The 15,628-nt window shown below is 46.2% G+C and overlaps 1 protein-coding gene across 1 annotated transcript in view; it reads left to right on the top strand.

Annotated features, from left to right (window-relative positions):
• LOXL4 (lysyl oxidase like 4) overlaps positions 1-15,628 on the top strand; it is a 112,682-nt gene that overhangs the window by 90,431 nt on the left and 6,623 nt on the right. Inside the window, exons 13-15 of the mRNA XM_088482755.1 lie at positions 8,219-8,334; positions 8,527-8,663; positions 11,492-11,603. Of these exons, the coding sequence (XP_088338881.1) occupies positions 8,219-8,334; positions 8,527-8,663; positions 11,492-11,603 (365 nt within the window). The remainder of the gene's footprint in view (positions 1-8,218; positions 8,335-8,526; positions 8,664-11,491; positions 11,604-15,628) is intronic.

Raw genomic sequence — 15,628 nt, 5'->3', positions numbered from 1 at the left:
AGCAGAGAGTGGGTATGAGAGCAGGAAGAGGGTATAGGAGCAGGAAGAGGGTATGGGAGCAGGGTGATGATGTGAGAGCAGGGAGAGGGTGTGAGAGCAGGAAGAGGGTGTGAGCAGGGAGAGGGTGTGAGAGTAGGATGAGGGTTTGAGAGCAGGGAGAGGCAGACCCTCCCGTTTCACTAGGTTCATAATACTCTGCTCCTGGACTTCCTTCTTAATTGACAATTGTAGCCACCTGTGTTGAAACACCAGTCTCATCAATTAGGAAGAAGGTAAGATAGCAGGGAGAAGGTGGGGGAGCAGGAAGAGGGTATGAGAGGGTGGGAGAGCAGGGAGAGGGTATGAGAGGGTGGGAGAGCAGGAAGAGGGTATGAGAGCAGGGAGAGGATGTGAGAGCAGGTAGAAGGTTGGAGAGCAGGGAGGAGGTGGGAGAGGATGTGAGAGCAGGGTGAGGGTGTGAGAGCAGGAAGAGGGTATCGGAGCAGGGAGAAGGTGGGAGAGCAGGGTGATGGTGTGAGAGCAGGGAGAGAGTATGGGAGCAGGGAGAAGGTGGGAGAGCAGGAAGAGGGTATGAGAGCAGGGAGAAGGTGGGAGAGGGTATGAGAGCAGGGAGAGGGTGTGAGAGTAGGGTGATGGTGTGAGAGCAGAGAGTGGGTTTGAGAGTAGGGAGATGGTTGGAGAGCAGGGAGGGGATGTGAGAGCAGGGAGGAGGTGGCAGAGCAGGGTGAGGGTGTGAGAGCAGGGTTAAAGTGTGAGAGCAGGGAGAGGGTATGAGAGCAGGGAGAGGGTGTGAGAGTAGGGTGATGGTGTGAGAGCAGAGAGTGGGTTTGAGAGTAGGGAGATGGTTGGAGAGCAGGGAGGAGGTGGGAGGGGATGTGAGAGCAGGGAGGAGGTGGCAGAGCAGGGTGAGGGTGTGAGAGCAGGGTGAGGGTGTGAGAGCAGGAAGAGGGTATCGGAGCAGGGAGAAGGTGGGAGAGCAGGGTGATGGTGTGAGAGCAGGGAGAAGGGGTGAGAGCAGGGAGAGAGTATGAGAGCAGGAAGAGGGTATGGGAGCAGGGAGAAGGTGGGAGAGCAGGAAGAGGGTATGAGAGCAGGGAGAAGGTGGGAGAGCAGGGAGAGGGTATGAGAGCAGGGAGAGGGTATGAGAGCAGGGAGAGGGTGTGAGAGCAGAGAGTGGGTTTGAGAGCAGGGAGATGGTTGGAGAGCAGGGAGGAGGTGGGAGGGGATGTGAGAGCAGGGAGGAGGTGGCAGAGCGGGGTGAGGGTGTGAGAGCAGAGAGTTGGTGTGAGGGCAGGAAGAGGGTATGGGAGCAGGGTGACGGTGTGAGAGCAGAAAGAGGGTATGAGAGCAGGAAGAGGGTATGGGAGCAGGGAGAAGGTGTGGGAGCAGGGTGATGTTGTGAGAGTAGAGAGTGGGTGGGAGAGCAGGAAGAGGGTGGGAGAGCAGGAAGAGGGTGGGAGAGCAGGGAGAAGGTGGGAGAGCAGGGAGAAGGTGGGAGAGCAGGGAGAGGGTATTAGAGCAGGAAGAGGGTATGAGAGCAGGGAGAGATGGCAGAGCAGGGAGAAGGTGGGAGAGGGTGTGACAGCAGGGAGAGGGTGTGGGAGCAGAAGTCTCTGTACCTGGTCTGTCTCCACCAAAGAAATATCTGGGTGGTAAGTGAGATCCCCCACAGCCTCTCCTACTCCTGCAGTCTGATCACTTCTTCCAATCTTCACCATCGCACATGCAGCTTCTTCTCCCGCCACTGCTGCTCCTTCCCCTGCCCCTGCTGCTCTCTTCCCGGCCCAGTCACTCCCCGCTCCTAGCACACTGCTGACACTCACACTCACCCTGGACAGAGAGAGCGGGCCCTGCTGGCATTTCTAATTGGGTGTCGGAAGCAAGCCAATCAGAGCTCGTTGACCGGTAGCCAATCAGGAGCTGCTGCTGTGGCCGCTCCTGATTGGTTACCAGTCCACGAGCTCCGATAGGCTCATAGTTGGCGCCACTTTCAAAATGCCGCCAACGCTTATTCACTCTGTTGCCACCTTGGCCCCCTTTTTGTTCGGGCCAGGGACTCTAGTCCCGGCAGCCCCCCTGATGGTGGCCCTGGGTGTCTGACTGCCATGTAAGACGTGATTGGTTTGAGTCCCGGGTATTAGTGTTTTGAAATGTGTGTGTAAATAAAAGAGGATGTGACTGAAGGTGCTTGGGGAGGTGGCCACATTGAAGGGTGGTCACCCAGGGAGGAGATAGAGGCAGCTAGGAAATGCTGGTAATAAAAAAAAGCAGAAGCTACAAGTGAGAATGATTATAAACAGAAAATTAACAGGCCCAAATGGTTCCCTCTGGCCTGTGGTGCCCTGTTCTATGGCACATGTCGTACCACCCTAGTTACGGCCCTGATGGTGAATATGGGTGTGGTATATGAGATCGACAGTGATAATGTCGACATTGACCATATCGACTTGAGAATGTTTACATGGTCTGTATGTCAAGATTGTGAATGTTGTCAGGCTTTCCGTGTTGACAGTTGTCATGTCTACATTCACTAGGTTGAAATTGACCTAATGTCGACATGTTCAACATGTCAACTTTATGCATGTCGATTGTGTGAATGTCGACACTGTCTGACCCTAAAGGCAGCGAAACCTTAATGATCCATTCATAATGTAGATATGCAAAATGTCACCATTTTGAACATGTCGACACATTGAATGTCAACATTATGACCATGTTGACTTTCAACCAAATTGTAGAGATGTGTGGTTTGTTTTTGCTGAAAACCTAACAAACCAGAACTTTGCAGTTCCGAGTAGAACCGAATCTTGGCTCGGATCACTTTGGGGTTCTGAGTAGAACCAAGTCTCAATTTGGGTCTTCTCGCAAGTTCAAACTCGGATCTAAAAACCAGATTTTGCGTATTTTGGATTGAATGTGATTTTAGGTGCTGTGAGATGGTCACAATTGACTGTAATAATGTTATTGATGTTAATTATACTAAAGCAACAAAAACCAGTCCAAGTTACATGATCTTAGCAGTTTTTATCAATTTTTAAAGAAATCCAAAAACAAAAATGAACCAAAACCAAAACAATGTGATGACTTAGAACCAAAACACGGGGGTCTGTGCACATCTCTTCTAAATTGGCCACATTCTTAATGTTGACATTACAGTGTGTACATTGTGAATGATGGCAAAATGACTGCATACCGATGAATGGAATCGGTATGTAATGCCGGCGGATGTATTGCCTGCGGACTAAATACCGATTCTGGAAGCCCAAACCGTCAGGATCCAGACTGGGGCTGCTAAATACCCTAACCTGCCCCCCCCCCCCCCCAATCCTCCCTTAGTGGTGCCTAACACTAACCTTCCCTCGGTGATGCCTAACCCCCCCTTTCCCTATCCTAACCCTAAGTTCCCCCGGAGGTGCCTAAACCCCCCTCCCCTTTCCCGTGGCTAACAGCTAACAGTCCCCACTTACCTTCGTTCAGGATGCCTGGGGCATCGGGATTTCGGCGTCTGTCAAAGATTTATAATCCTATCTTTAGTACAGAGTCGGGCTTCCAGTGTCGGGATTCCGACATCCAGCATTCCGGATGCCGGTGAATAAACTGCATGATGAATATGTCTTGAGACATTACTAAATATGAGAACCCAAGAAAATACTTTTTTTTTTTTTCTGCTTAAATGTGATTGGTGTTTATATTGGCATAAACATCTTCAGTGTATTGTACATCAAAAGTACGAGATTTATAGAAATATCACCAGTACAATATAAGATTAAGGGCCTGATTCAGAGCCGGACGCTATTTACGCTCGCTCGTTTCGAAAATAGGGGTGGCTATTCAAATGAACCGTTCGCTCTTTGCGGTCTGTTCACGCCTCTATGTCTGAACGAGCGAACAAAACTTGCGGTTGTTTTTTTTAAAAATACGCCCCCTGGCCGCTCGCATCCTACGTCATGTCCGCTATTTATTAGATTAATCGAGTACATCAACCAGGGTATGAACTGCTCGCTATTCTTGTGGTTGGTTTTTGCTACTACAATTTTGAGAGCAGTTCTGGCTATAAAATAACCCAGTGACGTGGTCAATGACGCTGCTGTATTAATTATGCACACCCTTAAAACGCCCGTTTTGACCTTTTAAGCACGCCTGCGTTCGGATCTCCACTCCCCGTTTTCAAGCACCTTCCCCTGTTACCACCCACATACGCCTCATTCTGTCACTCAAAATAGCAGGCATTCGCTATTTTGCGAGCACACAATTTTCGGCCGCACTGACTGGTTCGCGTATGCGTATTACGATCCGTACGCATGCGCAGTTGGGCAAACATCGCTCGGAGCGAACGAGCGGCCGCTTACGAGCGGCTCTGAATCAGGCCCTATGTTTTCTATTCTGTCACTTTTTTTTTTTCGAATAGTGACTAGGTTGGAATTTGTATCTCTTGCTGCAACCAAATTCAAAACATTCAAAAATATTTGAGATTTTTTTGCTTTATTAATTAAAGGTTTAATTCTAGCAGTGCAATTACAATTCTAAATCATTGTTTGGATGTTGTCCTTTGACATCTCAGGATTATGGCCCTCATTCAGAGGCGCTCGCAAGAAGCGAGCACTCGTTCTGAATGAGGGAGGCCGCTCCCTTTTTTTGCCACCCACAGCTTAGCGACCGACCAGGTTGATGGTCGCAATGGTGAACACCATCGCGACCATCGGGGCTTGTGACGAGACCCTAAGGTTGGGTCTCGGCAACCGCAAGCCCCAGGGAGCATCCTGCTCTGATCAAGCAGGAAACTCCCCACTGACATCACTGATGATGTCAGTGCGGCCGCCCACAAAACGGTAGGCGTTCCTTAAAGAACGCCTCCTTTTTCGAAACCAATCCCCCCCCGGCCCGCCTACATAACGGGGCGAGCTGTCGATCAACATTGACAGCCGCCCCTTTTGTAGAGAGCTCCGGAGTGAGCGAGTTTCTCTCTCGCTCCGGGGCTTGTGCACGCGCAGTGCGGCTGCTGTGCGTGCGCAGGGCTAACCATCGACCCAGTTGCGAGCGCATCCGCGCTTGCGACCGGGTCTGAATGAGACTCTTTGACTTTTTATTCCCTCCGCTTTTCTCTATAATATTGTAATGACTGCTGCTTTGAATAACACGCGTGTTAAGAAGTCTATCGCATGACTCAATGTGGGTCATTGAATTCCCGGCAGCTCACATCGGCAATTAAATCACAGCACCCCAACACTGCACATTCTCCTGCACACTTCTCGAGGTGACGGCTTTCCGATCGTTTCTACGGCACTTCACATCCATTGCATCTAATCGATTTGCCCCCAAAGAGTTAAATTGTGTCAAGTGAATCATCACTAATAGTTGGATTTCTTCTAGTTTTCTTCGCGCCTCCAAGCCCTCTAATTGGTTTCCGTTTTCAAACGAGTAATGCGTTCTATGAACGTGTATAGATTTTAATTTCAGAACAATATGAATGAATCGTTTTGGACTATGCATTTAATATATACCGTATGAGAATTGCGCTTCACTGTACAATTTTATTATGTAAAAAAAAAAATTTAAAAGATTTCAAAAATAGTACTAAGGTCAAATTAAATTTTCCTTTGATTGTTATCCTTGCAGGAGCTCATGCGAAAAAAAAAGAAAATGATTATAGAAGTTGTGATGGCGTTAGATGTGCCTGTGCCTAACGAGCCCTTTCTCCCAGCAGTAACTTGTCCGTATCAGCAGGCAACAGCTAAGTGCTGGGAAAGTGATTTCTATTAGCAGGAAAACGTCCACCTCTAATATAAGCTTCCCCCAGCGTGTTCTATCAGAGCCAAAATGCCATGACGGTTTGCTCCAACATCCTCTCACCGTACCAAAACCAAACCCCTACTGTTCAGCCTGTGGGAACGTCTGAGGGATGGGCATGGTCTTAAATGCCGCTGGTAATGCAGAAAAGGGCATGTGAAGTAATCATTTTTGAACCACAATGTGCCAAACCTTGGATCAATGCTGCGGTTTTCAGCATTGTGTCCTAGATAAGGAGTGGGAGACTTTGTGGCCTTTTAATTGGGGTTTGGTTCAGAGAGAAGGTGACCCCTGCAGGCGTTCTTAACTATGTCCTGAGGTTATACTGAATCCTGTTCTTAGCATGTCAAATATTGTCACACGTCTGTACGACCGTATTTTCTTTCCCTCTCTTGAGACTTTTCCCCATTAATGTTGAGCAACGAAGGTTTATCCTGTGCTCTTGTCCCAATTGTCTTATTGGGTTGGGTACGGGACGCTGGCTCTCAGATTCCCAGCAGTCAGAATCCCGACGCCAGCATCCCGACAGGGTCAGGATACCGACACTTGTCGCTCAGTATCCTAACCCTCCAACCTCTTCCTAGCCCTCCCTCCCTACTGCCTAACCCTAACCTCCTCCTCCCCGCACCCTATACCTAACCCTCCCATTAGTGCATAACCCCAATACTTAACTGTCGGGATGCCGCACGCTGAGATTCTGATAGCTGTCGGGATTCCGGCGCCGGCATTCTAAGCTCCGGCGTCCCGACTGTCAGGATTTTGACCGGAGCCCATCTTATTTACATTGAGACAATTCTATACACATAAATGTGGACTCACGTACTGTATCCTGATGCTGCACAAATACAGGTATGTAACCGAGACTGAGGGCACCATTTTTTTTTTTTCAAGGGGGGCGTGACCACGCCTCCCTCGATTAGGCCATGCCCCCTTCTTTACCTGGGCCCGGCCAGGCTCTCTATGGCCATGTCGGTACAAAGGGTACCATCGGAAGCGAACGCAGCGCTTGAGGTTGACTATACCCTACCTCAAGCACTGCGATCACTTCAGTGTGAAATACAACCAGGTGATGTGTCCTATGACGCTGCCTGTATATTATGCACGCCTCTGAAACAAATAAAATAAATGAAAAAATAGCTTACACAATTGGGCTGATATGACGGCTACTACCTTATCTAGGATGGAAGATATAGATAGAGAAGATACAGGCTATTCACTGAGGGCCTGATTCAGCAGGATCGCAATTGCAACCGCGTATGCAGATCAGACGTTTGTTGCGTACTGCGCATGTCTATGCACCGCACTGCGTGTGCGTGACAATCGCACAGAGATTACGGACGCAATGCAGAATCCATTGCACAATGAGTGACTGGCCGTGAGCATTTGGGGGGTGGTGACGGGGGAGTGGTTGCAGAAACGCAGGTGTGCCTGTCCGTTTGATCGGCGTTGCGCGGGCGTGCATAAAGCCACTGCGACTGCCAACGCAGCTTGAGTACTCACTGATTGCGCTGAGACGCCTGAGACAGGTCAGAGCTGCTGTAATTGTGCGTGAGGGGCCGATGTTCTCCGATGTATACGCAGGATTGCGAGGTATAACGGATGTGAGAAGGTAGCAGTGGGCATGCTGGCTGAGCGGTGGCAGACATTAGCATATTTTCGCCGATTCATTGCGCAGCTGCGATCCGTGCTGAATCAGGCCCTGAGTGAATAGCCTGAATTGTAATATTTGCACTGTATGGTATGCCCAAATGCAAATGGCTCATCTGCAATTCATAATGCAAATGTGTGTCACACTGATCACTACCATACAAACGTTTCACTAGACTCAGGAGCCGTGTTAGGTAAAGTGTTTTACAGCATCTCAGCTGCCATAATGGGCCAGGCTGAGAGTCACTGGCAACTGTGCTTGGAAATAAATGTGAAAATCCTCCTGTATTCTGGATTTGTTGAATCTATGCGACCACACCGCCCCATCACCCCCCCCCCCCTCCCATCCATTCGTGTGTGAAAGGAGCCGCCATCACTATCGGCGAGCATTTGCACCAGCCCTCACCAAAACGAGTGATAAATGTCACTGTGTATGATAAATGGTGCTCCAGCCAATCAGCTCCCAACTGTCATTTTTCAAACAGATGACAGTTGGTAGCTGATTGGCTGGAGCACCATTTATCATACGCAGTGACATTTATCACTCGTTTTGGTGATAAAACTCGTTAGTAAATGGGGGCCTTGGTTAGAACTCGGAGTCTGATGTGTTAGATCTTCATACCTCCATGCTGCTACTTGCCAAAGCATTTTTAAAATGCCTCATTTCTCTTACCCTCCAAAATAGAAATCCAATGACCAGCTACAATTATCCATCATGTAGCTCCACCGCAGAATCCATGTGCCAAATGTCCACATGTGACCTGTTATTCTGTTCTTCCAACAGGCATTACCACAGCATAGACGTTTTTACCTACTATGATCTCCTGACCTTGAACGGGTCCAAGGTTGCGGAAGGACACAAAGCTAGTTTTTGCCTGGAGGACACACACTGTGGAAAAGGTATGCACAAGGATACTTAGCCTATATAATATACACACAAGTTCCTAAACAATAACTTAATACAGTGTTTCCAGCCTCCAGTCCCCTAACCGTGCGTGTTTTACATTTTAACCTACACCCGTCCTGTAATGTAGGTTAAAATGCTCACAGTCAGGCACCAATTTAAATCTAATGGCAATGCTTAATATTCAGGAATACAGAAGCGCTATGAGTGCGCCAACTTTGGTGAACAAGGAATTACTGTGGGCTGCTGGGACACCTATCGCCATGACATCGATTGTCAGTGGGTGGATATTACCGATGTTGGCCCCGGGGACTATATTTTCCAGGTGAGGAGAACTTGTTATATTCATTCTCATAGTATGATATTTGCAGAGAAAAGTCGCCGATGATGTACTGCAGCAGGCTGTGATAATTTTTTTTGAAAAGCAAATTACATTTTAGTAATCTATGCAGATACCATTGCTGAGTGCCAAACACTACACTGACGCCAAGTCTAAACTGAAGATTCTTCCTTGTAAAATCTGTGACAAGTAAACAGAAAATGCACTGCGTGTAAACATAAAATGCACTGAGTGTAAACAGAAAATGCACTGAGTGTAAACAGAAAATGCACTGAGTGTAAACAGAAAATGCACTGCGTGTAAACAGAAAAAGCACTGAGTGTAAACAACCCCCCCCCCCCCCCCCCCACTAATTTAGACTATAAAGGCCACAATTCTTGTTGGAAATTTAATTCACCAACTGTATAGGGAATTATAAAGATAGAGAAAGTACAAAATGTTGGAGAACTTGCTTATGACATCACAAATGCGCAGAAATTAACAATTTAAAAACCATCTGAATCTTTGGCTCTTACTAGTGTGAAAAAAAAATAATAATAATTTCTATTTAAAGTTCCTGGTTACTCATAATTTCCTGGCAATACATCCATTATACTGAAAGTGTGATTATGCTGGTTGGCTGAATATACATTTATGCAGATTTAACATTCCAGAAATTGATAACATGTGACTATTGTCTCTCTCTCTTTTTTTTTTGATTAGTAGTAGAGATGAGTGGTTTGGGTTGGCAGAAAACCAAAACACACGCAAACTTTTAGAGTTCCGAGTAGAACAGAGTCCCAGCTTCCCATAAGTTTGGAATTTGGATCTAAAAACTGGATCTCGGGTTTTGGATTGCATGTAAACAGGTCCAAATTACTTGATTTTAGCTGTTTTTATAAATTCCAGAACCAAAACTGAATTCGAGCCAAAACCATAACATTTGAGGGTGATTTTGATAAAACCAAAAAACACGCTGGGTCCGCGCACGTCTCTAATTAGTAGGCTATTTGGGATTGCCCATATTTTGTTCCTTGACAGTATATTTGAAGGTGCCATAACATATTCAATTTCCCCCACAATTATTCTCTCTGCCGACTTTCCCTCATTGCTGGTTAAGTCTGTCTTATACAAACATTCATGACGATTAATAAATAATTAATCGATAGTTATTTATATAGCGGCCACATATTCCGCAGCCCTTTACAGAGAATATTTCAGTCATTCATATCAGTGTTTGGTTGCTATGGGCAACATCTCCACTTCTAAGAACCTGCACTTTAATAAATCCCATCCCTTGTAACAGATGAACAAGAGGTTTGATAATCTCCTGTATACTGAGCCTTTGGAAAGGACCATACAGGACCAACAGCAAACCAGTGCAAGTAGCCCTCATCATCTCCTTCCAATGCATATACCTGCTACCTGGACAAAGGCAGGAAACATAGCATCGAAAGCAATGCTCCTATCTCCATGGTCGAGATTTAAGAAAATGACAGTCATAAACATATATAATCCAAATGCAACATAATTTATGAATGAAAATAATTGATGGTCAGACCTAGTAGCATGTAAAAGGCCATCTAACAAGCTTCCTCACTCCCTCCTGATTTCAAGCAATAACCAATCGAAAAATTAAAATTTTAATTATATATAACAGCTGACTAAATCATCTGTTCATAGTAAAGCATAGCTCCATGAATAAGATATACAGTATACAGCCAATATAACATTACTGAATATCATTCAGGCCTTCAGGGTGTCATGTGCCAGACTGGTATAAGCAGATTAATCCCTCCCCCTCCTTTTGGGAGGTGTCAATACATTCAATTACAATAACGTTTAAATCCGTGGGATGTCTGACCAGAAATGACCTGTCATTACTCGTAGCACTGTACCGAGTGTACAGTGCTATCCATGGGTTTAATTACTGATTGGAGGGGGAGGTATGCATTAAGAAAAAAAAAAAAAAATGTAACCCTTTTTCCTCAGCATACTGTGCTGGCTTCTGTTGGGGTAAGGGAGGACTTTGCCGTCGATTTTGAAAAGAAAGATTAAAACCGTCGCCATTCAGAACTGCAAAAACCGACTGACATGAAAGTCGGGTTTCAATTGAATCTGAAACACGACAGATGATAAATAGCCGGTTTTTACACTTATAAACTACAGCAGGTCTCCCGCACTCTTTAACTTAAACACTATTACAAAAGCAATTTTATTTACTTTTGTCTACTTGGGACCGACACTCCGTTTCTGTCACCCAGAGGATTTTGTCAGACAAAAGTATTGAAGTACTGTACTCTGTAACAACAAAATAATATAAAACGTTGGTTCCTAAAAGTAAAATGAAAAAAAATATATATATGTATTTTGTACAAATCCATTCATTCATAAATCCTGGGCTCACTCCAAATGCAGAACTTACATAGCTCTCAGTGCAGCAATAAATCATCTATTTTTTTTATTATGGCACAGAAGCGTTTTTGTGTTAGTTTGCATGTTAGACCATAGAAATATGATCAAAACGGCGCTGTCTCCAGCAGCACATAACTCTTCATAAATCTATAGTCATTACCCGCAATGTCACCGGGGTAAAGATACCATTCATAGTGCAGCTGTTTGATATATAACTTGCACATTACCAGAATACTGTACACGCCGACCTTGGGTGTAAGGTTTACAGCCTTATTAGCTCTTTCCCTGCGTCTGGCAGATTAGGCGGATGAAACTCATATATAGTCAGTCTATTAGACTTCAGAATTTTATTTTACAGCAGATTCCTGATGGTATAAAATGAATAATGGATTGCTACATCTATTTCCTATGAAACACAGGTCGTTTTGAACCCAAAATTTGAAGTAGCAGAATCGGACTTCAGGAACAACGTGATGAGATGTCGGTGTAGATATGATGGTCACAAAATATGGGTGCACAACTGTCACACAGGTAAAAACTACAACCGTCTCATGTCAATGTATATAATGGGGAGAGCCCACATAATATGTCTATGATATAGCTCAGATTCATAGGATGTTGTGTTCCGTACCAAGCCAGGTCCAGGAGCCACTTATTGCCTGTGATCTGAAATCACACTGCTGTTCCAAAATGCTATTAAAAAAAGATACAAAAAAACTGCATAGAGCCCCGTGATGTTTTTATTTCTTTCTCCCTGGTGCCAGGGCATGCAGCCAAGCTCCGTGCCCCGCCCCCACCTCTGATTGGTCCGCTGTCCGGACAGTATTAGAGCAGGGGTGACCATCGGTCAGTAATACCATTAATGGTTCCCAGTGAATGGTTTCATATCATTGAGTTTAACCAACAATGGTACCATCAATGTTTAACCCACTGATTACCATCCCTAGGGATCTATGCAACCTTGTGCCAACCCTGTCCCATGATGCCACATATAGGGGCCGGGGCCACCAGCACTAGGAAGTAGAACACATCCCTGAGAGTCCTTGGGCAGCTCTACAGGCTGCGTGCCCAGAGCGTGATGCCCCCAGGACCCTGCTCGCTGGGCTTACAGCATTGCTTACACACCCCTAGTTAGCACTGGATGGAATCGGTATGATATCCCGGCAGCGCAAGCCCGACAAAACAGCAGAGCCCGGCAGCGGAAGCCGGACAGCGCTGGAAATCCCGATCGTCATAATGTAAGTATCTACTAACCTAACCTAAGCCCCCTAACACTCCTTAGGGGTGCCTAACCCTAACCCTCCGTTCCCCGCTGCCTAAACCTAAGTCCCCCGAGGGGATGCCTAACTCTAACCTCCCCCCGGGGGTGCCTAACCCTCCCTCTCCCTAGCCTGACCCTAACCCTCCCGGGGGGTGCCTAACCCTAAGTGCCCCCGGGAGCCCTAAACCTAACCCTCCCCCCCACGGCTGTCCGCTGGCGGCGCCCGGCATCCCTTTGATAGGGATGCCGGGCGCCGGTCTCCCGGCGTCGGAAAAATGACAGGCGTCTAGATTTAGACGCCTGTCAGTTAACCCTAGCAGGGATAATGCAGTCGGGAAGCCGGCTGTCGTGCTTACATCAGCCGGCTTCCCGATTGCATCCCCACTGGATGGCACGCTAGCCGGAATGCGACCGCATCTTGTGATTTTTTAGCAAACTGCCTATGTACTGTATGTTGTGTGCTACATATGTATCGTAAAGTACTTGCTAGCGATTCTGACTTGTACACATCTCAGTGATTTCTCTGCAATGGTTGAATGGGCTTTACTGGTTGGCAACTGGGCATTCACATTTAAGAGAAAAGGACCAATGGGCATGCAGCTAAAGTTGCAAGCTATTCTGAGTCGTGCGCATGCAGAGAACACGCCATTTTCAGTTTCATCTTCAGTGTGTAGTCATATTGTAGTCATACAACATGTCGGCATTCCAAACTTGTGGAAAGGATTTTAATATATATTGGTAGGAAGGAAAATAACGCAGAAATGGGTAGAAATACAATACTATGAATGAGTGAAGGGTCAGACACCCACCAGCCATAACATTAAAACCACCTGCCTAATATTGTGTAGGTCCCCCATGTGCCACCAAAAACAGCTCTCACCCATCGAGGCATGGACTCCACAATACCTCTTAAAGGTATCCTGTGGTAGTTGGCATTATGATGCGAGCAGCGGTTATTTGAAGTCCTGTGAGGTGTGAGTTGGGGTCTCCATGGCTAGGTCTGGTGTTTCCAGCACATCCCACAGATGCTCACTCGGATTGAGATCTGGGGAATTTGGAGGGCAAGTCAACACCTTGATTGCTGTATCATGCTCCTCAAACCATTCCTGAACGCAGTGTGTCGGGGCGCATTATCTATATGAAAGACGCCACTGCCATCAGGGAATACCGTTGCCATGAAGGGGTGTACTTACAGATATGCCCAGCTACATCCTTGTCGCTGGCGCGGCAAATCCACACCCACGAGTGGATATGCCCACTGCGTTCGCACCCGCGCTTCCATAGTAATGCATGGTGCAAACGCAGTGCGCGCCATAGCGTACCGTATGCAGGCGCGGGGAAATCGCATTGAGTGATAAGCATCAATGTAACTGGGCACATCTGTAGTCTGCAACAATGATTACGTAGGTGGTACGTGTCAAAGTAAAATCCACATGAATGCCAGGATCCAAGGTTTCCCAGAAGAACATTGCCCAGAGCATCACACTGCCTTCACCGGCTTACCTTCTTCCCGTAGTGCATCCTGGTGCCAGCTCTTCCCCAGGCAAATGATGCACAAGCACCTTGCTGTCCACATGATTTAAAAGAAAATGTGATTCATCAGACCAGGCCTCCTTCTTCCATCGCTCCATGGTCCAGTTCTGATGCTCACGTGCCCATTGTAGGCACTTTCGGTGGTGGACAGAGGCCAGCGTCTGCATCTATGCAGCAAGATGCAATGTACAGTATTATCTCACACCTTGCTATGACAGACAGCATTAACTTATTCAGCAATTTGTGCTATAGTAGCTCTCCTGTGGGATAGCAACAGACGGCTAGCCTTCCATCTCCACGTGCATCAACGAGCCTTGGGCTTCCATTAATCTGACGCTAGTTTACCAGTTGTCCTCCCTTGGATCACTTTTGGTAGGGGCTAACCACCCCACTTGACCTACTGTTTTGGAGATGCTCTGACCCAGTCATGTATAGCCATCGCAATTTGGACCTTGTCAAAGTCGCTCCTTACTCTTTCTTATTTTTTCTGCTTCCAACACATCAACTTCAAGAACTGAGTGTTCACTTACTACCTAATATATCCCACCCCTTGTCAGATGCCATTTAATGAGATAATCAATGTCAGCGGTTTTAATGTTAAGGCTGATCAGTGTATCATAACTTCATGTCCAGTATCAAATTAGCAGCGGTAAACTAATGCTGCTGATGGATCTCCTGGGGGTTATCAAATTAGCCCCTAAATCCGGCCTGATGCCGGCACTTACCAGGGACTTTTTTTTTTTTGGGACCGGACGTGTCATGAAAAAAAATCCCAGAAAAGTGTCGTTTTTTCACTGGTGCAATGACGAAAACACATAGGTCAGTGAACTTATCACGCATCCTATGTGTTTTCAGGCAGATTATCCTATTTGTTCGCCCAAACAAACAGGATAGTGTATTAAAAAAAAAAATTGTAAAAAAAAACAGGGATTATCAGTGGAAAAATAATTTTTCCGCCCCTGAAAATATATATCTGGCTAATTGGATACCGGCCTATGTGTGACAGTGATCGGACAAATGTGTATACTCTGCATTGATAGTAATGGGTACAATTAAGCTTGCAGAAATTGAAATATTTATGAAATATAAAATAATGTAACATAAAAAATAATCAATAATACGGGATGCAGTTAACATCCCGGCTGTCGGGATCCCAGTGTCAGAATGCAGACGCCGGAATTCCGACACCAGTCAGAATCCCGACCGCTGACATCTCGACCGTAAGTATTGGGGATAGGGGGAGGTTTAGGCACTGGGGGACGGTTAGGGTTAGGCTGCGGGAGGGAAGGTTAGGTTTAGGGGTAGGGTATCTACTGGCCAGTGTTGGTATTGTAACCCAATCGGGATGACGTCGTTGGGATTCTCACCGCTGGGATCTTGAGCACCGGTAACCGGCACCCAACCCAATTATACAGCATATCAAAAAATACAAGCAAAACATATAACATAAAGCCAGACTTACACATAGGAGTATATGTACAGTAATAGGCTGCAATTTAGGGAACCAGTTTGATTTTGTCGGCTAAGCCAGTAAATTTAAAGTGGCAACAATTTAAAAAGGCAAAACCAGTTTGGTAAAGTATGTTTCAAAATGTGAAATCTAATATACCGTAGTTACATGTATTGCATGTGCGTGTATTGGTGCCAGAACTGCATCTGGTGTTTTTTTTTTTTTCTTTTAAAGAACATGTATCCTTAATTATACTCGGAGGGGAAGTAGCAAATTACAGTTTGTGAAAAATTAACATAGAATGTTACCGTA

This window comes from Taudactylus pleione, unplaced genomic scaffold, assembly GCF_031769625.1.
Source record: "Taudactylus pleione unplaced genomic scaffold, aTauple2 ptg000292l, whole genome shotgun sequence".
Lineage (NCBI taxonomy): Eukaryota > Metazoa > Chordata > Amphibia > Anura > Myobatrachidae > Taudactylus > Taudactylus pleione.
Note: the sequence above shows the minus strand (reverse complement) of the source record. Positions and strands in the feature narration are given on the sequence as shown.